This window comes from Cylas formicarius, unplaced genomic scaffold (genome assembly GCF_029955315.1).
Source record: "Cylas formicarius isolate icCylForm1 unplaced genomic scaffold, icCylForm1.1 PGA_scaffold_12__32_contigs__length_19106922, whole genome shotgun sequence".
Taxonomy (NCBI): domain Eukaryota; kingdom Metazoa; phylum Arthropoda; class Insecta; order Coleoptera; family Brentidae; genus Cylas; species Cylas formicarius.
Window position 1 is genome coordinate 11,015,859 of NW_026844225.1, and position 25,071 is coordinate 11,040,929.

Here is a 25,071-nt window from a genome sequence, read left to right on the forward strand (position 1 = left end):
AAGTACCAAAATTGAACAAATATCACTAAATTCGAAATCGGTATTTCGGATTCCATTACTGTAAATTAACGCTAGCGAATATTAATAACAGCAGCAACGTATTCAAGTAGACGATAAATAACCAAAGTCGTAATTATAAGCACGAGTCAAAAGGCAACTTTGTAAAGAGTATTTTAACTGCACTAATTACAAAAACATATACTGTAATGGGTTTACCGCGCTCAAATTTTAATGATCATAAACGCCAAATCCCTACTACGTTTTGGCTAGTATAACCCAGATTATAGTTTTACGGTTAATCAGTATCTCGTGCACCCAACTTTAGTTTAACTTGTATCTCTCGCATAACGCAAAATGAACGAACACAATGTTAGAATGCGATGCCTGTTATAATTTTTGTTTCGCAACAAAATAACAATGCTGCAACTCAAACCCGAGTATTGAAGTTGATGTTGTTCGCCGTGGCTGTTTATGATTTTAACTTGACGAGAACTTCGAGAATATATTAACGCCGTTTAAAAAATTACACGCCAAGCGCAACGGAGCGCAACTTCACTTAACGAATTGCAAGAGTGAAACACGTCCGCGACTCACGATGAATATGTTTCTGAATTGTTCCGAACACTCTAATGCATGGGAGGTAAGTTTTGCGAAAATATTGAAATTTTATTTAAATCTAGGAGTTTTATTTTTATTTCCAAAGGGCTACTAACGCAGGCCCTTTTAAAGGAGAACACAAATTAATAAAAACAATTCTTAATTATACCGAGAGTAGGTGTTAAAAATATCCTGAAAACATTATTTTTAAATTTGTTAAATGATATACCAAAACCTTAAGTTAATCTTCTTTGTCAATATGATAAAATTGACCTAAGTGAGTGACCTTGTTGTTAGTGAAGATAGATAGATACTTTTTTGTGAAACGAAAAATAATAATAATAATTACAGTCTTTATTGAGATATTTTAAATTATTGCACAAAGTTTAGACAAAATCGCTTAATACAAACTAATATAATTACACATCTCAAACGGCAAAATCTAGCTTAAGATCTTGATCTCAGTTTCTCAACATTTTGAAACCTACTTAGCTAACAGTAATGTAAGTTCTGAATTTCTCTTTGTTTCATCAGGTGTACCGCAAGGTTCTGTCCTTGGACCTATATTGTTCTTAATTCAGATTTCTGATAGTTATACATCCTTCCAATATTTGAATTTGCATTCTTTTGCTGATGACACTCCTTCGATCCTAAATTATTTGATATTGCTTCAATTTATATCAGTTTGGATTTGCATAACTCAAATGACCTAAGAGTTCTGAGTGTTTTATTCATAATGATAAGAGATTTACAGCATTTAAATCAATGTTTCCAAAATATGCTTCAAATGATAAGTTAACATTTAAAATGACACATTTTAGGTCCACGTTATGCAGTTGTGGGTTACTTTTTCTTGCAAAAAAATTACTTTATTTTGCTTTTTAATTATTTTTGAAACAGTATGAATTTAATCAGTTTGGAAGTTTTGAGCAGGGCGTTGACGGTACGATAAAACTTTAGATAGACAATTTGCATGTAAAAAGCAGTCTAAACATCAAACAGAAAAATACTAAAGGGCAATGAAACAAAATGTGATCCCTGCGAAATACCTGATCCAACACTCCGCACTTTTCGTTGGTTATTAATAGAGGCATATCGAGTTCTACCACTTAAATAGTTATTAGTAGATGATCAACTTTATCACCTTCCAAAATCATCAAATATTTTCTGTAAAACGGAGTCATATCATAAAGCACTGATCTGTTCTTAAGGAAACCGTGTTGCTTTTCATCCAGGGTTGATTAGATTTAAAAAGAAAACTTCATCAAATAGAACTAGATGATTTGACGATGTGGCAACTAATCTGTAAAGCTAGTATCGATGGTTCCCAATGCCTTTTGAGCCATGTTCTCTGGATAGTTTTCTGTTTAACGACCAAGAGGAGGATTTCAGTGGTGGATCTATATACACTAGATTACCACTTCTATCAAATATTACTTCAAGAATTACACTTGCTCGCTTACTCCTATTAAATAATTGAATTTATTTATTAACCTACATTTCGAGCACAAATAACAATCAATAGAAAAATAACATGGAACATTTTTTTAAACGCTTAGTCTATAAAAAAAACATAAAAACAAGCAATTTAAACAAATCTTTGGTCAAATTGGACATCAAATTTCATTTTCAAACCGGAGTTCTCTCAACAATTTTAATGGTATCACTCTGAAAATATAAATATTAAGACGTTCTCCGAATATGATACAGAAGTATATCAGTAGTTTGGTGTCCTGAGTACAATTGTTATGTTAATAGTCTGGGAAAAAATCATCATAAGTTTTTGAAGTATGTATGGTATAAGTTTTGAGTATAATATATAATATAAGTATAAGGTTTTTTGAGTACAATATTATTAAACAGATTTGATTATGTGTCTCTTATGAATTTATTGCTCTGACCTATTACATAGACTAAATTTTCTGGTTCTCCGTATTAACTCTACACATAGTAACACAATCATTCTGCGCACACCAAGGATAAATGTTTCTCAATGTGTTCCAACTAAAGCTCAACACGATTTGGACTTTTTTCGCAATATACTACTAAGGTAATAACGTTATTGCCCCACTATAATTATTAATATCATTTCATCATTACTTGCAAAGCCTCTGTAACTATTTAATATTTTGTACTACAACCTACCTGTTAGTTTACTAAAACACTTGAAGGACAATTGGTAAAACACAAACTCAACAGCCAAAATCTATAAGAAATGGTAACTTTACTTTACAACTATTTTTCTTAATCATTTATTTTTAGACAATAAGTCACAAACTAGGTAAACCATTGTTTCGGAGTTTTATAGTTTTTGTTCATATATAATAATATAAATAACCATTTTATGTGAAACAGCTCCTCTTCTATCCAATTAAGAGTATATAGAATGGATTTACTTAATCACATTGATTTTTTCTTTGGCAAATAAAAAATATCACTTTAAAAAAAAGAAATATTTCATTATTAATTTTATGGACATCTGCAGAACCAAGTTGCAGATATTTTTCGAACATATTACTACATAAGTTCCCTTAGTTACATCCAAAATCTCCGTAAATACCTAATATTACTTCTATAATTTCATTAACCACCGTGTACACTAATTTACCACAATGAAATTTCACTCGCATGACCACGGCGTGATGATTTTTCCGAAGCACATTTTCTCATTTTGGTTGTTCAACATGTTTCGATTTTTTCCAGCATTGTGACAAAATGCGGAAATTAATTCTTACGACACTCATTGGTTAAATAACTCGAATTTTGATTGAAATCCATTGAGGCAGGAGAGTTGTAGATCTACAAGACTGGTCCAATTGGTTTGTTAAACAAGATGGCATTCCTCTTTAAAAGGAAATATGGGTGATGAGTTTTAAGATAACTGCACCATCAAGCTAACCAAAACTTCCTGGCGACACCATTACTATCATAAACACTACCTACTGTTTGCACATCCCCTTTATTTTTTTAAACAATTTTTTTGGATAGTGAAATTGTTGTATCGTTTTTTACGGGTATTAATATAATTATGTATTTTGGCTAATTCAAAGTCTACAGCTTGCCAGAATTTATTTGTTATTTATTTGCTTTGCGGGTGTTTTTTTTTCTGCCTACGCGATTCGGATGGAACGGGCAAAATCCCAGAGGCAGCTCATCCGTTCATTGCTGGAATGTCGCCTGAAAATAGCCCCATTAAGAGCGGTCACACCCGCATCACGTAATAAATGAAAAATATCGACCACGCCCAAATAGGGGTCAACAAATATACGCGAAAATACACTTCGAAACAATTAAATTCCATGACAAATGTTCGCGAAAGATTTCGATTCAGACACGATGGAATAATTGAATTTAACCTTTCAGCGATGCATCAAAACAGACTAAGACTAATTAGTCTAATTTTCGATACGTATAGGAACGTTCGCTTTGCATGCGAGTTTCTCTTATTGATGACGTCGAAACAAAGTAAATCCTTAGGAAAATCGATCCTCTATTAGTAAATGAGATTAGCATTTCGTTCGGATTTAAAATTCTCGCGTGATCAAAGCAAAATCGAACGTGAAGCTAAAACACATAATCAAAATTTCAAGGTGAATCCTATTAGGTAAAGTTCCACGGTGCCCGATATCTTATTCATGGCAAATTGATAGCTCAGTTTTGGTTAATGCCACGGGCCACTTAAGCATACGTGGGGTCACTACCTAGGGACTAATTTGACTCAAACGCCTCGCACTTGCCATTTAACCGTATAACTCTTAGGTCGTAAACTCCACACTTACTAAAGTGGTCAACGAAAACATGGGAGAAAACACATTTTTAATCTAATTTACTTCTTTTTTAATTGGATATTTTCATATGGGATTGGCGGATTTGAAAAGCACGCCTTTTTCGTATTTCTAAAGCCAGATTTTCATCTGGAAACATGTTTCTCCACCACTAATTGCTGTCACTTGAGATGGGATAAGCATCTACGTCGTTTAGCTAAAAAAATTAGAATAGTATATTATGCAACAAGTGCGGTAAACGGCGTTTGACTCAAGAATTTATTTGACACGAGCGGAGCGAGTGTTTAATAAACAAGCTTGTTAAAAAGTTTACCGAACGTGTTGCATATTATACTTTTTCTTTTGGGTACATTTTCGCCAAACAACACGAATACATTTATTGGCATGACCGTCAGAATTGACAAACGTCAAAATTCAAAGCGTAGGAAATATCTCCGAAAACATCCGATTGCTCCCAAACCCGTGCGGTAAAATCCCGGAAATGTCCGAAGTGGCTCGGATTCACGGGAAACAAAACTGACGTGATAAAGTCACGCTTCCCGCACGCTATATCGGTGGGTAATTAGGTATTTTACAGACGGGAGTAGAAAAATGTTCTTTTTATTCTGCAAGAAATAATAAGGGATAAAAAATTAACAATAGTATATTAAATAAAACAAAAGCATAATAGCAAAACGGGCAGAATTTACTAGGGAGTCTTCAAAACTATAGGCCAAAGCCGGCATGTTCGTCTAAATATTAATAACACTCCAGTACTAATTTACAAAATTATTAAAAATTCCGTATTTATATTTTCAAAGAAATTCTTAGAAGGGACAAATGGAAAACTTAGTAAAGAAATTCCTTCATTCGTCCATTCATTAATAGATATACTTGTAATTTACCTAAATTAAACTAAAATTGAAATTTTCTGCTAATTACAAATCTTCTGGATACCTTCTGAGTAGGTTGTTTATAAATCAAACTTACTGACGTTTCGCCATTTATCCTGTTGGCTTCGTCAAAGCTTAACTGATCCCATCCCATATTGGTGAACGGTAAAGACCTGAGTGGCGGTTAACCCATTCTGTCCCAGTGGGGCGTTAATGCACCACCTATTCTATGTTTTTTTTTTGTCACATCCAGGAAACATTTTTCCGCATCCATTTTGATATTTTATTATTATCACTACTAAAGGACATAAAACCGTAGAAATCGCTAATTTATGTGTAAAGGAAAGATCTTATACATCAATTCAAAAGTTAATAAAAGCGGAACGTAAATTTGTATCACATTTTCAAGTAAATCCAAAATAGTAAAAAAAAAATTTGCCATTTTTGTTAAAGTCTATAGCATGTAGATGAGATAGCAGAAAACATACATTGGAAATACTATATTGATTACGTTTTATTTTTTGAAAATATTTACTGGTGGGTTAATGCACCACTGGTTTTATATTTTTTTCTATTATTCAATGAGCTCGCGTCTTTTTTACTTAGACAGCTGCCCAGGTTTTTCCACATATCAATGAGTAAATTAAGCAATTTTTGCCAGTCGTTAAAGTCGGACAAACACAATAACACCCAAGGACTGGTTTTATCTGTGAAACAAAACTTTGTTATTGCAAGTCTACACAAGTCAGCGCATGTAGAATAAACATCCAACAATTAGCGTGTTCTTTAGTTTTAGTTTGTGCCTTGTGCCTTTGAGGCGGCTATGGAGGAGATCGTGAGTTTTGGGGAATCAACTGATATAGTTGGAACTTTCGAGTTACATACACCGAATGATACAGCTGTCCTTCAACAGCCCTGTAATTCATCAAGTACTTAAACTGAATCGGACTCATCAGATGATGAAACCCTGGAATTCAAAAGAAGACGTATGCTTTCTGCAAACGACAGGCTTGCTTCTACTGCCAAATGGAAGAAACGTCAGATTGAGTACACTCACACACCGATGAATTTAGATCATGTGAGGAACTAAAAAATAGGCTTTCTGGAAAAACTCCGCTTCAAATATTTTTTGTTATTTGATGACGAAGTGATTGATTTGATTTTAAAAACTGATAGAAATCTTACACCTATCATAGATGAAGTGCGTTATGATAATCAAGGTGCCCTCATGATTGTTCAAGCTAATAAAGCCCGACGGAGGTATAGAATCTGCCACAGCCACACAATTTACGTTTGTAATAAGTGTAATGTGCATTTACATACTTCATGATTTGTAAAATATAACCAAAAATGAAACCGGGTGTTACCAGTTGCGCTCTCGCGCACCATAAAACATTATACGCATTTTTGTATCGAATCAGGTTCTATATGGGAAACAATCTACTTTTAGTTGTTTTCTGTCGAATTTGAATTTTTTTTTTGTATATTTATGTATAAATTATATATTACATCTTATGTGCCTCAAAACATTATTTAATGTTTTTTCCCAGTGGTTCGTTTACACACCAGTATTTTTTGTATGTTTCGAGTTTTTATTTTTTTTTGACACATGTAATGTATTCTTAAGTGCAACAAAATAAATAATTTCAGAGCAAAAGAGCATTTTTTTATATTTTTTTATGCTTGGGATAACATGGGTGAAGATTGTTTGGTCTGTCTGGCTTCTCGGATTTTTCAGGTTTTATGATTGTGTTTAGCAAGTGCTGATGAGTTTGTTTCTTTGAGCCTAACTGACATTTTTCGTCTTGTCTCTCCAAAGTATTCTTCGCCTCTTGGAATGCTGCAAACTCCTGGTATCTCAAATGAAATTTTGTCTTTGACGGATCGAAGATGTTCAGAGATTTCTGGAAAATATTCATGCCGGTCCTTTAGATCCACCACCCTCAAAAACTATATAAGCAGGTACAGAGTCGCGTTCAAGCCAGCAAGTTTTATTTATAAACAATCGATGCTGGAAGAATTGGGTATTAATTGTCTATTGTAGTGTAAATATGCTATTTAAATGGGACTTTATTGTGAAACGATGTAGTTAGGACCGTTCTGTATCTACGTACAAATTTATACTATTGCGGACTAAAGTTTTATTGGTGAAACTAATTAGATGTATTGCAAGTAATTTTTCATTAATGAATTATTGTTATAATTATTTGTAATATTATTTTTGGCAAAACTATTGGACAGATATTAAATTTGACTGTTTTAATCATTTTAATCCTCCCACTTTTTGGAAGTGACTGTCGAGGATTCCTTGTAGACCAAAATTTTGACAGGAATGAGCCGAGTTGTTGTTTCTCCGAGAATGAAACATCTTTAGTTATTTCAAGGGCAATTTTTAATGAAACACACGGTAAACCAAATATTACTACACTAACGCAAAACGAGGCCAAATTTATTTCGCGAGAGATGCAGGCGGGCATCGCAGGATTAACTTACAGAAGTTTCAACGGAATCCTTACAGGCGTTTCCCGTAACTTTTTAAAAAAACAGTTGAGATTTAAGTTCGTCGTATTCACGAACTACCTGAGTAATTTTGCAATTCCGTCTTAACACGCTAAGTAATTACGTTACGACTACATGACTCTTGTGAGGAAAACTTCGTTTAAGATTTTCTACGCAAAGAAAACACTTCATTCAAATGTTATACCCATATTTCGATTAACACTTTTAACAGGTTTATCAAACTTGTTACCGATAAGTCTATTGAAAATATGCGTACTAATAATTATAATACGTATATTTTCCTCATACTTTTTTTGCAGGAGCCCCAAAAATGATCTTGATAACAAGCTTTTGTATACTTCTTTTGAACTTGTGTCTCTATCTAATAACACGTAAAATTACAACCGAAGACATTAAATTGTTTTTGTTTTTTTTTTGTATTTTACTATTTGTTACACATAATAAACAGAAATATTAAAAGGTTTGGCAGCCCTCAATTTTGATAGTTTAAAATTTACTAATAACTATAATATTGAAGGAAAAAAAAAAGAAAACCCTTGCCAATAATTTCCATAAAAAAAATCATATCAATGTTGAAATGCACATTTTTCTTATAAAAAATTTCTATGAGACAACAATATTAAATAAGAAAGATATTTCCAAAGAGTTATTGCTATGATTGTTAAAACACTGGCAACGTTGAATTTTTTGGGCAAACGGTTACGATTTTCCGCGAGATAAAATTAGAGTTTTATATCTGATTATAAAACATAATTAGATTTTTCCCGAACAATTTCCTTCACATTACTACGTCATTTTAAAGGCAGTTAAAAGAAAGTAGTTATGAGTTTAATGATTTCCGGTTACAAGCCGATAAATTTATATCTAAAAACTCGCGTAGAATTGTAACTATGTTGGACGGTGTTGCCACTTTGATACTCCAATTTTTGCGAGCTTTCGAATATAAATCGACCAATAACCTAAGATCGTTTCACCCAGTTAGTTCAAAATTTGCTAGGGGCATAACATTTTTAGTTATCCCATTAGATAACATATTACCGATAAATTTTACGACATTTTGGCCCCGATTTGTACTTTTCAAAAGTTATTACCCTAGCGCGTAGACACTGGGGCGAGGGAGCGGATTCAAGGAAATAGGGCCTTGCAGTGTCAATAAGTGCAATATCCAGTTATTAAAGATAAAGATAGCTTTATTTCCATAAGATTTGTTACAAGTGTTGGATATCTTAGTATAATTCATTAATTAACAATAATAATAATAATAATGAGTAATAATGTTAGATAAATAACAAATGTATAAACAATAGCAAACAACGCATTCGTCTTAAAAGGTATCACAAGAAAGAAAATCCTTAATATTGTAATAGGCGAGGCGTAGCAATATGTCTTTAAGAGTGCATTTGAATTTTGTTTGACTAGTTATCTCCTTCAGTTCATGAGCAATTTATTACAAATTTTTACAGTCAAAACAAAGAGACTATTTGATGTAGGTATTTTTATGTTAAGATTCGGTCTTAAATTGTACTGAATGTCTGCGTTTCTTGAGGGCATATAAAGATTAGAGTTAGTTTTTACATAAAGAGTGTTGTGGAAATAGGTCTCGACATGAAAAATTCCACCGCTTAAACAGTATAGTCCGTAAAATGCGTTACTGCATCCTAAAGGCTCCGCATGTTGGGAACCTCCCCAACAAACCAAAGCGTAGTTGGGACATGAATAGACATAGGAAAAAGGGGAAAAGGGGAAACGAACCTGATCGCGGAGCGTCCATATGACAAACCAGTAAACAGAAATGTTACCACACTTTTCTGTTGGATTGTTCTTTCATTGAAGCGTACAAATAAAAAATAAATCCCGTATTGAAAAGGTTTACTTTCATTCATTATCAATATAAGTTGCTCAGACGATGCTGCAGAAATGGTAGAAACTGCATAATCCACAAAAAAGGAAACGTAAATGGTGGAAAATGAAATATGGTAATAGAAATATTAACTTCTAGATGGTTAAAAAATGAAAAGAAATTGCCTTAAAGTGCAATGAAAAATAAATTAATCAAAAAAGATTTGGTATGGGATTCCTGTTTTTCCAAAAAATTTCATTTGCCACGCTAAGCAAAGATAAGGTGACTAATTAGATTGAAACTTGTTACCGACAAACGGCAGTTAATTATTATGGACCACGTACTTTTATGACGAGGTGTTCAATAAAAGATATAATGGCTGAAAATAAAAAAAGTATCAATTTAATAATGACAAGGATATCAAAATCGCCAGAATCTGTTCAGAAATGTCAATATTTTTGTATTTCGGTTTGCAGAAACACGTCATCAGCGAGTTACTTCCGTTCACCAAATATCACGTTGGACTGAGTGTGTTCAACCCCGAAGGCTATGGTCCAAACACAACCCTGCTAATAATAACAGACGAGGGACGTAAGTATTGCAATTAATAGATATTCTCTTGTTGTAAGATCGTCTAGTTTTGAACTATCCCTAAGGTAGGAAATTGCCAGACCCTTCAGGGTGAAGCTACGTTTAACAGACGCCTGCGAACTTTATAATGAATGTATTACAATTTCTGAGTTTGACGGTTTTAATGCTTCTGTCGGTCTATAATTCCCTTGGCGATTGATATTATACGGTGTGTTGTCGATCGGAGAATAGTTGCAGTTTTGCAGTCCTTATCAAATATAGTAATGGAAATTTCAGACTACAAATTCTCTGCTCCACTTCACAAATTAATTTTCCATAACTACCACGTTTTTTTTTTCCAATTATCATAATCACAGTGGACCGAAAAATACATTTTTGAAAGTGACTCTAGGTTGTGGTCAAACTCAATATCTGCGAGAATTAGCTCTTAATCACTGCTATTGTTACTCCCTCCATAGTAAGTGAGCTTTGTGTAGGTTCTATATTTAGTTCTTGAGATAAGGTAATGCAGTTTCCAAGGTTTATTGTTATTTTATGTCGAATAGAAAAATGTGCATTTGCAAATTCATAGGGTAATCAAAATTTATGCCTAAATGAGTTAGGGAATACAACGCGTGCTTCTACATTATTTTAATAATTAATATATATATATATATATATATATATATAAAACTAGATTTTGAGACAGTAAATGATGCAACTTAGCCTTAAGGCAGAAAAATAATGCGTTTTAAAATTCAAAAGAAATCACCTTGTAATTTTTTTTCTACAATTTAACTAATCAAAATAAAACAATTTAGGCACGTTTGTAAATATTTTGATAATGATTTGTTTATAAATTATTAGTATAGTCTTTTTTCTATATTTAATGTATTTCGTATTTGTTTTTAACAGAATTATGTTTAAAACAAATTATTATTTGCTTCAGTTCTGTTATGAGAGATGAGATGACTATATAATTTCCCACCTATAGAACAAAGAGATAAAGCTACCATTAGGGTCCGTGTGCTCCTTTTCGGTAGTCCACTTGTAATATTTCCTTCTTCTTGGTTTAACAATAACTCAGCAAACAAGCAATACAGGATACTGTAACCAAGAATGGGTAAAATACCACACTTAAATAATAATAATTTTATTTACCAAAACCTAAGTAATTAAGTGTGATTGCAAAAAATATGTTCGTCTTATTTTAACCGTAAACATATACTTACAATATTAATTTAAAGTCAAGGCAAATTTAATTCCAATGAAAAAATATATTATTTTAAACATTTAAAATAATATTTTGTGTTGCCTATTTTGATTATTACTGTCATTATAATTTGAATGCTGTTCGTAAGAATAAGTAATAAAAATTATCATGTACATGTTAGTTTCAAAAAGACATTATAGAATCATACAGCGTCTTATTGATTTATTAAAAAGCACCAATTTTGATTAAATTGTTAGCGTTTTTAATTTAACAACGTTTTTTCTTTGCGTGTATAGATTAGATTATGGAAAAAGTCAAAGATTTTTCCTAAAATGATTTTCTTTAAAGATAAATCTTGAATTATAGCAGGAAATTGAAATAATATACGTCAATATAATTATAATAATGGCGCTATCTGTTCAATTATTTAGCTTCTTTTATTTTGGAAAGAAAAAATAAAGCTATTGTTTCATTGAGCTTCTAATGCCAGTTTATTTTGATGCAATTTGACCTTTTTAAACTATTAGAGCAATATGGACTTCATCGATAGATGACAAATATCTTTAAAATCTGTCGCTCTAAACATATAAACTGAATATCTAGACACGAAAAGAGAGAAATCTGGCTAACGAAACGAAACCAAAACTAACCAATGACGCCTGAAATGCGTAGGAAGTTTATATAATTTGGAGGCTCCTGTAACTGGAATAACAGAAAAAGTTTTGTCAAGAATTCTTGAAAATTTTGCTGTAATAGTATCAAAAACCTAAACGGAGAAATGTGGATTCAAAAATTTAAAAGAAAAACATCGAATGTGTGGAGTAGTCAAAACTTCTTCCAGTAAATAGCGTTGAAGAGGAGATGTAAATGAACAACTTCAATCTTCATTTAAATAAATTTTACCTACTTCCCACTCTGATCAGGCGTGCGAAAAATGTCACTTTAAGACGTCAATTTCTTTATCCACGGTCGCGAGACATTTCGGACATTCTCGGCACTTTAGTCAGTCGTAAGATGGCTTTTATTAAGCTTGTTGCAAAATATGTTATGGAGGCAAAAATTGTTTGTCTGTCATATTAGACAACGTTTATTTATAAAATTTAAAGGAAAATGTACGAGGTGTGTTCAAATCGATCTTCAATATTTCTTTTTTGTTATGTTGGTACACATGTCCCTAACATATGTTCCCAGTTTCAGCCAGTTTGCACGGTCACTTTTTTGGTAAGACAGAAAGACAAAGGAACAAACAGAAAGGAACAAAGAATTTGCATAAAATTTGTGTAAGAAATGGAATACAGTGCTGCAAAACATTTGAAATGTTACAAGCTGTTTCAAGATGGCCGAAAAGACGCCGATAACGAATCTCACTCTGGACGCCCCAGTACGTCAATAACTGATGAAAGCGTTGAAGAAGTGAAACAAATGGTGTTGAAAAATCGTCGAATCATTATTACCGAAGTGGCTGAAGACGTCCGCATCTCTATTGGCTCGTGCCATGCAATTCTTTGAGCAGTTTTGGGCATGAAACGTGTAGCAGCAAAATTTGTTCCGAAACTGCTTAGTTTTGGTTATCTTTGCATCACGATAATTCACCTGCTCACTCATCGTTGCTTGTGTCTAATTTTTTGGTCAAAAACAAAACCGCAATCATGCCTCAGCCACCGTATTCACCGGATATGCTCCCGTGCGACTTTTTCCTGTTCCCAAAACGCAAGAAACCCATGAAAAGAACAAGGTTTGGAACGATTGAGGAGATAAAGTAAAAATCTCTGGAAGAACTCAAGGGCTTCCAGGGAAAAAACGTTGGCACTAGTGTATTATATCTGGGGGCTATGACTTGAAGGGGACAACATAAACAAATACTTTTTGATAAAACTTAAAAGCCACCGTACTTTTTGAACATACCTCGTACATAGTCGTTTCTCATCTAAGTGAGCTTTGCAATTTACCATTTGGCTGTGTAAATTGGAAAATGACAATAGTGATTTTTGAAATTATTTTTTAGAGAAACAGTCTTGATTTATTTTCATGCATTGGATGCATATGAACATATATTTAACAACAAAAAACGGTACAATTTTATTGTCATTTAATATTATAAGCGACCATTCAAATTCGACAATGTAAAGTCGAACGAAAACGCAACATATTTGAAAAGTTAACGCCGATTTTCGCGAATGTTAATATCAAAACGCGTCTATTTGTAATTCACGTCAGGTTCGGAATGATTTAAACGTTGGAAGATACAGCACGTCAGTTAAACCGTTGAAGCGAATATCGAGTGAATCTCTCTGGAAGTTGACAGATACAAAGCGTTTCTGCACTCTCTATCGACTGAGTGTTTCAGATCATGTCTCCAGTTTTGTTATCCGCGTTACGTTCCTCGTAATCGAACACAGAGATTTGATATTTATGTGTAAAAAAAATAAATTAATTAAAAATCGAAATTGAATGAAAAATGATCCAAGCTGTTGAGGAAATTATAGGAAACGTATCGAGCCCGAGTGGTGTTTAATATATCAGAGTTATTCGCAAATGGAATAAAAGGGTAACACGCTCAATTAAATTGACTTCGCGATATATTTAAATAATCTAACCAAACCAACACGACGCAATATAAATAACTGAAAACCGTTTTACGCGTTTGCCGTTACCGGGTGTGGAGGTTTTCGATGTTTTTCGATGTATTCGGCGCATTTAGAGAGACAATTCGATAAAATCAAGAATTTCATTGTTTCATTTTGCACGGGATATTCCAGAACATGGTGCGAATATTGACGGAGTCAATTGTCTCATTCTATAACCGTTCTATTAAATTTCTTTGATTCAAAGATGGTTTTAAAATTTCTTTGCAATTTGCAAACTTGGAAGACTTGTTTCTAAGCTGGGACGCTGGTTTAGATTATTAACTAATTAATTAATTAACTTAAGTCTAATTGTTAGGTTAAAAAAAACTCTTTTCTCAAATTGGCCTATTAAAATCAAAACCAACCTTTTCTGTATTTTATGTTTTCATCGACACCAAAAACAAAAACTTTATTACAATAATTTGCTAAAAACCTACCTCTCTCTTTTTAATTTTTTTCATTAAAAAGCTCATCGTTATCCGCAACTTTTTATACAGAGAAAATACTAAAGGGGTGACTTTTAATCACAATCAAAAATTTATAAATTAATAGTAATTATAATTGCCTTGCGGATTTTGATGGATTAACGGTTGAATAATAATGCATATTATGACGATTAACAGCATCATCGGAAAACATGATTTTAGACAAAAAATTTGGATCGCCCTCTATTGCTTCATTTATAACGGGTGTTGAAAATCACGGTCTAGAAGTTCTTGGTATGGACGGGATGATATTTATGCTTTCTAGTAGTGCGATGAACGGTAGATTGGGATGTATCACATAAGCTAGCTACTTGACGGCTTCTCACCTGGGGATTATCTTAAACTTGAAGCAACATTTACAATTCTTTTTCCTCATTGGTAGCATTCCGGTTTACCACTTTCCGTTTAATATTTAATACTACAACTAACACCAACCGGTTTCATTAAACACTAAAAAGTTGGTATACATCTTAGACATTAGGGAACTTCTCCTTGTAAAGTCTTACTGCCAACAAAGTATTTGTTTTCGCCTCACCCGGTACAAAAATCATATCATTTAATTCAGCTCTAGGAAAATCCATATCCAATCGTCTTTTGTTATCTCTTAACATTCAATTTTCTTATGGCTGCCATATTAGATTTTCCGATTTATGGAAAGACCGTAAAATTTTCAGTTCAGTGATGTCTCACAAGTGCACAAAAGATTTTATCACACTTCGTAAGGTTGGGACGAAATTATTTTATAAGTAAGCCAGGATTTATTTAACATTAACATTTATAAGTAAAACAAAACAAAACGCATTAACGAATTGAATTTTCAATAGAACAGCAACGTAAGGATGACTTCTCAACAAGTCAGATGTTTTGTGCAAATTTCCAACTGTGTGTTTTTCAAAAAGTAAAAGTCAGAACATTGCACAACTGCAATTGCAAGTGTAAAATGACGTGCATTTGTATGGAGACATTTTTGTCCATTATTGACCGTTTTTTATACAACCCTAGCAAGTGTATTTCCGTAAATATTTATAAATGTCTCCAAAAATCTTTATCTTACAGTTTGTATAATCTCGAGATAATCAAAAAATGTATACACCTCATTTTTTGTGTGAGCCCAGAAGAAAAAACCTAGGGTGAAAGGTCAGGGGATCTAGGAGACCAAAATATCGGACCATTTAATGAAATAATTTTTTCGTCAAAGTGCTCGCTTAAAACGTTCCTACTTATTAAAATACAATTTTGATACTTTGAATTTAATTTAATTTTTTAACGTCAAAGTTAGAGCCCTCCCTAGATGCAAAAAATGTAACAAATAAATCATGGCCTACTTCCAAAAAATGGAAGTTAACGCGGGTTGCGAGATAACAAAAGACGATTGAGACGTGTCATACACGCCATCTTACTCGTGCGAAAAAAGTCTCTGAATAATATCACATTTCATTTTGACAGCTGTCAATTTAACCATTTCGGATTTACTGACGAAAAACTATACCCGCCATTTTTTTAGTTTTTCGCCAAAAATTTCCAAACCAATTAACATTTATGTTGATAATATATTCCGGGATATTATCTGACTGAATCCTGCAGACGTTTCGCCAAAATCTTACTTGGCATCTTCAATGCTCGAGCTCCGAAAACACTGGTGTTGGTGCTGGAATAAAGCCGATGTAGTTTTTTTATTTCTTATGGCTAATCGATGTTCCTCGAGCCTTTCTGAAATCCTTCTATTGTTCTGTTCCACGTACTTCAAGCTGCACGATCCGCAAGTCACACGATATACTCCTTGCTTTTCCAAAGTAATTTTTTGTTTTGGGTTTCTTAATATTGCTCCAATAGTATGATCAGGTTTGTATGCCGTAGATATCTCGTGTTTCCGTAATATTCAGCCGATTCAGTCAGTAACTCCCTTGATGTATGGCAGAACAGCAGAACAGATCGATCTCTGGTCGTCCTGTACTCTCTTTTGCGGCTGCTGTTGTTTGCTTATTGCCCCGCTCATTTTGTGCCTTTGGTCTCCGTTTTGCCGAAGGTAGGTACTAATTTTCTTCTTCTTCTTCTTAGGTTCATTATCTCTGTTCTTCTCGTTTGTAAGCCTGAAGGACCCAAAAATTAATGTATTTGCCACTACCTGCATCTGTGGTGGTGAGACTCAACGTTCAGATATCTATTGGTGTGTGTTGGTTTTCTATAGACGGTGTGTTCCAAGTGTACATCTAGAAATGGTAGACTTATCCTCTTCAAGTTCTATTGTGGATTGAATCCTTGGATGAATGGAATTCAGATGGTCTAGGAACTGCAAAAGCTCGTCTTTGCCAAAAGATCATACAATACGTCATCAACGTATCTTGTCCATAGTTTTGGCCTCAGATTGGCTTGCTTTTTCGAAGTAAGTCATGAAGAGGTTAGCAATCACAGGTGAGAGAGATGATCCCATTGCTGCTCCATCCATATGTAAAGTAAGCATTTTTCAGGCAGTGTCTTGACAGATCCGTGATATACGGTGAAAGATCTTCGTTCTCTTCTATAAGCAGGAGTGCCTCCTCTACTGGAATGCTCGGGTATAGAGATTTTACATCGAAGCTTACCATAATGTCGTCCTTGTCAATCTTGAGCTAACCTAAAATCTGAGTAAAATGTTCTGAATTTTTGACATAGGATTCTGCCTTTTCCACTATGGGTTGTATTGCTCTTGCTAAATGTTTCTCCAGCTTGCATACTGCTGAGTTAACCCCTTGCTTATGTATCTTTGGGGGCCCGGCTCGATTTTTCCCTGGATGTAAGTTCCTTTCTTGTATCCTCGTTTAATGATGACTCCAGAATTTTGGACTTAGTTGTTTTTTCCAAATACGTCGTGGAATCTGGTGACCAGTTTGTATATTGGGTCGTTCAAAATTTCCTCCAATTTTGCACTATAATCCGATATATTCATGACGACAGCATTTCCTTCGTCTGCTGGCGTTATTATGTTTTTATTATGATATTTTCGTTTTCGTGGTGGTTTTGATATATATTACGACTTTGAGTTGTATGCAATTAATTATCAAATGAACTCTATCCACAGTTCAAAACGAAGTATCAACCTATGGGAACCACCGTACATTTATTTATGCGTGCACTCATTCAAAAAACGTTCTGTACATATTTTTAGTTTTATTTATACCGCCTCCGCAATCCGATGTATAGCGTTGTCGAGTTAAAAAGGTTTAATAAAAGAGAAGGCGCAGGTTACATTCCCTTCGGGAGTTTCTTTGACTATTTAACTCGGGATTTTAAAAACGGGAATGGGCCGGTTAGTACGCTACTGCGGTTATGCATAACGGGCAACCATGTGTAAAGCACAAAAAATGAATATCAGGTTTTTGCGTCTCGCGCTGTATGAAACTCCGGGTTTTTCCCGATGCGGCGTTTTGTGATGGCCCTACAAAGTTTTGAACGTTGCGCAATCCCGTGCTAATTAACCGTCAAATGTTTAAATAACGATCGGGAACATGCATAAACAACTCGTTAATGGTTAAAGCCACCGAAAGGCATCCGGAAACAACGACACACTTCACCAATTATGTATTTATTTTAATAACTAGTTATATGCATGGAATCTTGCATGTTCCATTATATTGGCTGCTGTAACAAGTTTTAACTACCACTTTACTACCTCTAAAATATTTTGGACAACCGATTAAGAACATTCAAATTTATAACAAACAACGAATATCCACGAAACGACTTTTAACGCATAACAAGCTTTGCAAAATGTTTTTGGAATTTTCCTAGAATATTTTCGAATATAGCGGACTTCTGTGAAAATTACAGCAACTGGTTGAAAACGAAGTAGATAAGTACTCTGTTTATCAAGGCCTCTTCCGCAATGCAGGGTTAAATAAAAAAGTTAGTTACCACGACCACGCCGACTCTTCTTGAGTTTCTTTTGATTTTTTATTGTTGGCAGTATTTAAAATCAATTATAACTATGATTATAAAAAAAGAAAATTCATTGACACTTCAAAATTTCACATATACTTCAGTTTCTTGTTCACAAAACTTAACATTTCTAATTTTGAAATCAATGGGAACGATCAAAAAGAATTTAACTTCAGGAAGACCAACTATCCTCAGACGTATGAGCTGATGCAGCATGCAGATTGAAATAGTGTTATGGAATGCTCGGATGTCGAGGGGGCTCTAACACTTTTTTACGATATTCTAAACAATATTTTTGCCATTTACACACCCACTAAAACATCGAAACGAAGACGATTTCCGTCATGGTTCACCAAAGAAATGATCGTAAATATATTTGAGAAGGAGAGAGCTTTTCGCAATTTTTTATTATTTGGGCGGATACACCGCAGTCCGCAAGTCAATTAAGCTTCAGTCGCACATTGCCTATACCGATTTTGTTCGTCGTGCTGAGTTAAGCATACATGACCAAATACTTAGCCTTGCCACCCGGTATGTCTTATCAGCAAGCACTCAAAAACAAAATTACTGCCGGTCCTGATGGCATACCAAATTTTATAGTGAGAGATTGTTCCCACGCACTGTGTTCTTAGGTCACATTTTTAACCTTGTACTTGAAACGGGTGTTTATCCAGGACCTTGGAAAATTGCCAAAGTTTATCCTATTCTCAAAAAAAAAACGTCCTTGTGCAATTTTTCCAAAATATTGGAGATTATATTACATAAATTTATTTTTGCTCAAATTCGAAATAAACTCTCTACGTAACAACATGGTTCTCCTGCGAAAAGATCATGTACCACCAACTTATGTTCCCTGTCTTCTTAGGTCTGTGATTCCCTGAACGAACAAGGTCTATTTGACATTATATGCACTGACTTCCATAAAACGTTCGACCAGATATTATTTCATCACTTACTGATTGAAAAAGTGTCTCAAAAATTTGGTTCCTGTGATCCGCTGATTTCAGTGCTGAGGTCCTATCTGGTGAACCGTCGACAGTTCCTTGAGATCGAGGGGTTTAGATCAGTTCCTTTTGTGTCAACTTCTGGTGTGTCTCAAATTTCTAACCTTGGACCACTTCTGTTCGATATAAGGGATGTTTTTTTTCGATGTATAGAACTTTAAGTTGAAAGATAATCTTGTGGCATTACATTTTAAATATGATTTCTGGCATATGACCGCCACGGCTGGCGCGGATGTAGTCCAATCTGGACATCCAATTTTCGATGACTTTTTCCAACATTTGTTTCCGTATATCGGCAATAACACGGCGAATATTGTCTTCCAAATGGTCAAGCGTTTGTGGCCTATCCGCATAGACCAATGACTTTACATAGCGCCACAGAAAGTAGTCTAGCGGTGTTAAATCACAAGATCCTGAAGGCCAATTCACAGCTTCAAAACGTGAAATTAGGTCACCACACTTCAATAAATCGATTGTGGCACGAGCTGTGTGACATGTTGCGCCATCTTGTTGAAACCATATCTCCTGGACATCATGGTTATTCAATTCAGGAATGAAAGAGTTAGTAATCATAGCTCTATACCGATCACCATTGACTGTAACGTTCTGGCCATCATCGTTTTTGAAGAAGTACGGACCAATGATTCCACCAGCCCATAAAGCGCACCAAACAGTCAGTTTTTTCGGATGTAACACACACTTGAGGATTACCTTCGCTCCAAATGCGGAAGTTTTGTTTGTTGTCATACAACCAGAAGTGCGCTTCATCGCTATACAAAATTCGCTTATGAAAATCGGGAACAACGGCAATCTCGTTTTGGGCCCATTCATGATGAATTGCCAAACCAAACTGAGAATAAGTCACTTGACGGCTGTTAAATCGGACTCCATCTTGAACAGTAATGCCAACTTAAAGTTCTATACATCGAAAAAAAAACACCCTTTATTTTATTTTTATTTATTTACGGTTTAACCAATTTACAAAACTTTACAAGAGAGAAGAATCAAGCTTTAAACAGTTGCACGCTTTCAGCATTCTACTCAGGGGCGAATAAATTCCATAATGTGCGCGATGGTAAGATATGCGGAACACTGAGTTATCACAGCTTCTGTAATATGCGTTAAATTGTATGCTATGTAAAAAAGCTGGACAATAATACCAACCATTCAGAATCTTGAAGAGAAAAACTAAATCACTCTGAAATCTTCTGGTTTGAAGAGTATCAATATTGAAGGCCTTAGCTATAATACTGTAGTTGATCTGATACCCATTATAGATATTGATATGCGCCTTTGAAGCCAAAGATATTAATTTATAGACGATCTAATATCTTTGATCCTCTACGACAAGCTCGGCTATGCGGGTAACCTAAAACTATATCACTGCATTAAAACCGACACCGACACGGGATGCATGAAGGCCAACATCAATATTGTCAGTCAGTGGTATACTAAACACAAATTGCATCTTCACTTCAGCAAGTCCAATGTGGTTTTTTACCAAAACACAAAAACTCCTATAGTCTTTAATTGCAACATGCAATGGCACTATCCCGACTAGACTTGCCACTGTAAAGGATTTGGAGATTTTATTTGACCAGATGTTCTCTTTTGTACCTTACATTACTAAAATGGTTTCCAGTGCAATGCAAATGTTCAGGGAGGACGGTTCCTATCCTGAGAGGGGAGTTGATCATGATCTTCTGCTAAGAAGGTTCGCTATACTGCCTCTGAGCTTGCGCAGAGACTTGCAATCTGTTTCATTTCTCTACAAGTTAGTTCATTACGGAATCGATTGTCCGTTTCTTCTGGAACAATTACGTTTTCATGTGCCGCGCCTGGAAGGGAGACATCAATCGACTTTCTAACAGCCGTTACCCAGGTCCAATATCCATTTTCAAAAACCTATTTACAGTATGTGTGTTACCTTCAATGAACTATCATCGCACATTGCAATTTATATTATGATGGCTTCCAGGTGATATTTAGACTTCGATAGGCGTCTGGTTATCCGTACTAACAAGTCTTATCCGTTTCTTTCTTCTTCTTTTCTTTTTTTTTAGTTGTAAGATTATTAGATTTAAGATTCGTTTTTACGTCGCTTGTGTACATATATTATATGATTTATATTAAATCGCTGTAATTGGCTCATGTTAGCTGTTGGAAATAAAGTTCTATTATTATTATTATTATTATTATTATTATTATTAAATTCTCAATATTAAGAAATCCAGGTTAATTATATATATATATATATATATATATATATATATATATATATATATATATATATATATATATATATATATATATATATATATATATATATATATATATATATATATATATATATATATATATATATATATATATATATATATATATATATATATGTCACGCTATGCGCTATGATTTGATGTTTTTGGAACATGTCTCCCATCATTATGTCAGCATAGTGCAAGATATAGATTTATTTTTAACAATGTGAAGACACAAAAATTCAACCAAAAATGCAAAAAAGTGTCCAGTCCCAGAATATTCTGGCGACAGTATTTGGAGTGACAAAGACCAAAAATTTACCTGAACGGATATGTGGAAAAGTTGTTCGATATTCAATTAAATGTTCAATTTGTCTAAGGATATACAAGACAATTTAAACCTTGAAAAAAAATTATTTCTCATCAAATAATAACAAAAATTACTTCATAAAGACAATAACCATTACAAAATGTCAAATATATTTAACGCTGAACGAACACACGAAGGTAAGGTGACTTAACAGAATCAACCGGTATCTCTGAGTCAATTTAGCCTCCCTTTCTTGATAAACTGGCCCCTAAGAGGCTTGAATATTTGTGCCTCATTATCCGAAGGTGCATTGTTTTAATCAACAATACAATACGTTTATATAGACACGTATACGTCGACAATAATACACGGTACAGGGAAAGTCATTCTTAATACTAACATAATAGAAAAAACTAAAATTATGAAATTTGTAAATAACCTTCTAAACGATACAAAGTTTTTTCTAACAAAACGAGCCTTTAGGTTATTTGGCAAATTATAAAAAAAAAAATAATGGCCCTGCATTTAGACAGGAACGGAAAGCCAGTTTCGATTTGCAAATATTTGTGCGGAGGTTAGAATTTCAGAAGTTCAAGATTTCTAAAAAGAAACAAACAGATTTCATACAGAACCTAAGACGTGAAAAGAAGTTAAAATATAATCATTTTTTAAAATAATCTCTACACTATGAGAAACTGCCACCAAATCGTAGTAATGCATTAACATTCCCATAATAAATCTAAATCAGTTGTTTGATTTTTAGCACTGGGAACATTACTTTGAGAGTTTACTTTTGATATTAGATATTCACAGTGTATTTTCCAGTTTAGGGAGCTTTTCGTTGTCCAATTAAATTTTGAATTTCCTAACACTTTTGTATATGATGAAATCGCATAAGAGTCGTTTTAGATGGGTTTAAGTAACGAGACTGATCAAAAAAACATTTTTTTGTTTTGTTTTAATAAAATTATTGCAAACATTTTCTAAAACTGTTTCATAGTTATTTGTTATTCAAGACGAAACGTCATTTGCGAAAGCTGTAAATAGAACATTAGGATCTATAGTATCAAGTTGATTAATAAATAATAATAATAATAAACATCTTTATTTCAAATCATGTTAGTACATTACATAATACAAAAATACAAAGGAAATTGCGTCTAATACCTAGAGATACTATACAATTAACCATAACATATAAAAATTCTTATTATTATTTTCTCAAAATAGTCTTTTATTATTATGAATAGGGTTCTAATTCTATCAGAAGTGTCCTAATATTTATTTTAAATCTTTTCAACCGATTTATTTCTTTTAAACTGTTGGGCAATTTGTGATAAAATCTTGTACACATATAGTATGGACTCTTCTCAGTTATCTATATATTGGGTAATTTACATTTCGCGTTGTATATATGCAGTTCGAAATATTCCAGTTTTTTTAAAAAGAAAATGAGTGACTCGTAAATATAGACACCGTATACTGTCATTAAACCTTCCATCTGAAAAATTACTCTACAACCATCTCCACACTTCATCTCTTTAATTAGCCTTATAACTCTCTTCTGAACTACAAATAATCTTTGTTCTGCGTTGTGTCCTCCCCAAAAAATAATGCCATATTTTAAAATGGACAGAAAATTGGCAAAATATAAAATTTTTGTTGTATTGTGGTGCGTGTACCTTCTAACTGTTCTAATTCCATAACAAACAGAATTTAACGGTTTTAATAAACCATCAATATGCCCATTCCAGTCCACTATTTCATATATATTTACTCCTAAAAACTTTACACTATCTACTATATCGCTAATATGCTTATCACATTCCAAATAGGGTGGATTATGCAATTTGGACTGTTTTGTTCGAAACAAAATAGCGTGTGATTTATCTTTATTTAAAATTAATTTGTTTTCTTTAAACCAATTGTCGGCTTTTCCAAACAACTTACTACCATTGTCCAGAACCTGAGTAATATCTGTACCTCCCACAAGTAAGTTTGTGTCGTCTGCATAACACACAATGCTTTCACTATTTAGTCCTGTAATCGAATATATGTCATTTATATATAAATTATAAATAGAATTGGTCCTGCCTTGTGCGATACCATATATGCTTTCTTTAGATTGTGAGTAGTAAGGGCGTCCATTTTTCATAATTTTGACAGAGTGTTTTCTATTCGATAAATAGGATCTAAACAGTTCGAGCACTTGTCCCCCGACATCATACAATTCTAATTTTTTAAGGAGTACATCCCTGGCGATGCCGTCATAGGCTTTTGATAAATCCAAAAAAATGCCCAGTGACATACCATCATTTTCGTTTGTTTTAGAATTGTTTTAGTAAACTTAAAAAGTGCAGTTTCAGTGGATTTGCATGCATGCATATCAATGCCGATGGTCTCTAAACAAGTTACAGTCAATGAAGAAATCTACCAATCCACCACATACTGCTACTTCAAATATTTTTGAAAAACCAAAGAGAAGACTGATTGCTCTATAATTATTAATTTCTCCCGGGTCACCCTTCTTATATAATGGATTGATTACAGCTGTTTTTAATTGATCTGGAAAAATTCCATATCTGAAACTGTTAATAAATAAATAAATGACTGAGAACATTGTTAATATAGGGCACTGATAATGTAACTATGCTTGTTGATGAATATCGCTCAGGACCGAACCCTGGGGCATCCTGGTTGAAATATTTAACTTACTTATTATTATTCAATTACTTTTGAGCCCCCAGCGGCTTAAGTATGTGGTGTATTGCTGACACGGTAATTTTACCATTTTCAAATCCGTGCTGATTTATAATATTTTTTTAATTTTTAAATGATCAAGTAGTCGATTTAAAACTGCACATTCGAAGCTCTTCGAGATAACCGACAGCACAGCAGTTTTCAACTTTGCATTCATTTAATTTTTAAATATGGGAACAACTTTACCCGTTTTTAATCTACTTGGAAACTGGGAATTTAAATATTCGCGTTTCAGTTGCATTATTCATTGTAAGTAAAGCCATAAAATTGTAACTTAACTCGACGAAACGTATAATAAGCAAATTATAGTTACTT

At 33.6% G+C, this 25,071-nt stretch overlaps 1 protein-coding gene across 3 annotated transcripts in view; it reads left to right on the forward strand.

Moving 5' to 3' along the window:
• The window catches only part of LOC132708575 (tyrosine-protein phosphatase 99A), a 455,230-nt gene that overhangs the window by 378,537 nt on the left and 51,622 nt on the right, over positions 1-25,071 (forward strand). For all 3 annotated transcript variants that reach the window (XM_060680970.1, XM_060680971.1, XM_060680969.1), the window contains exon 7: positions 10,091-10,205. In XM_060680970.1, the coding sequence (XP_060536953.1) occupies positions 10,091-10,205 (115 nt within the window). The remainder of the gene's footprint in view (positions 1-10,090; positions 10,206-25,071) is intronic.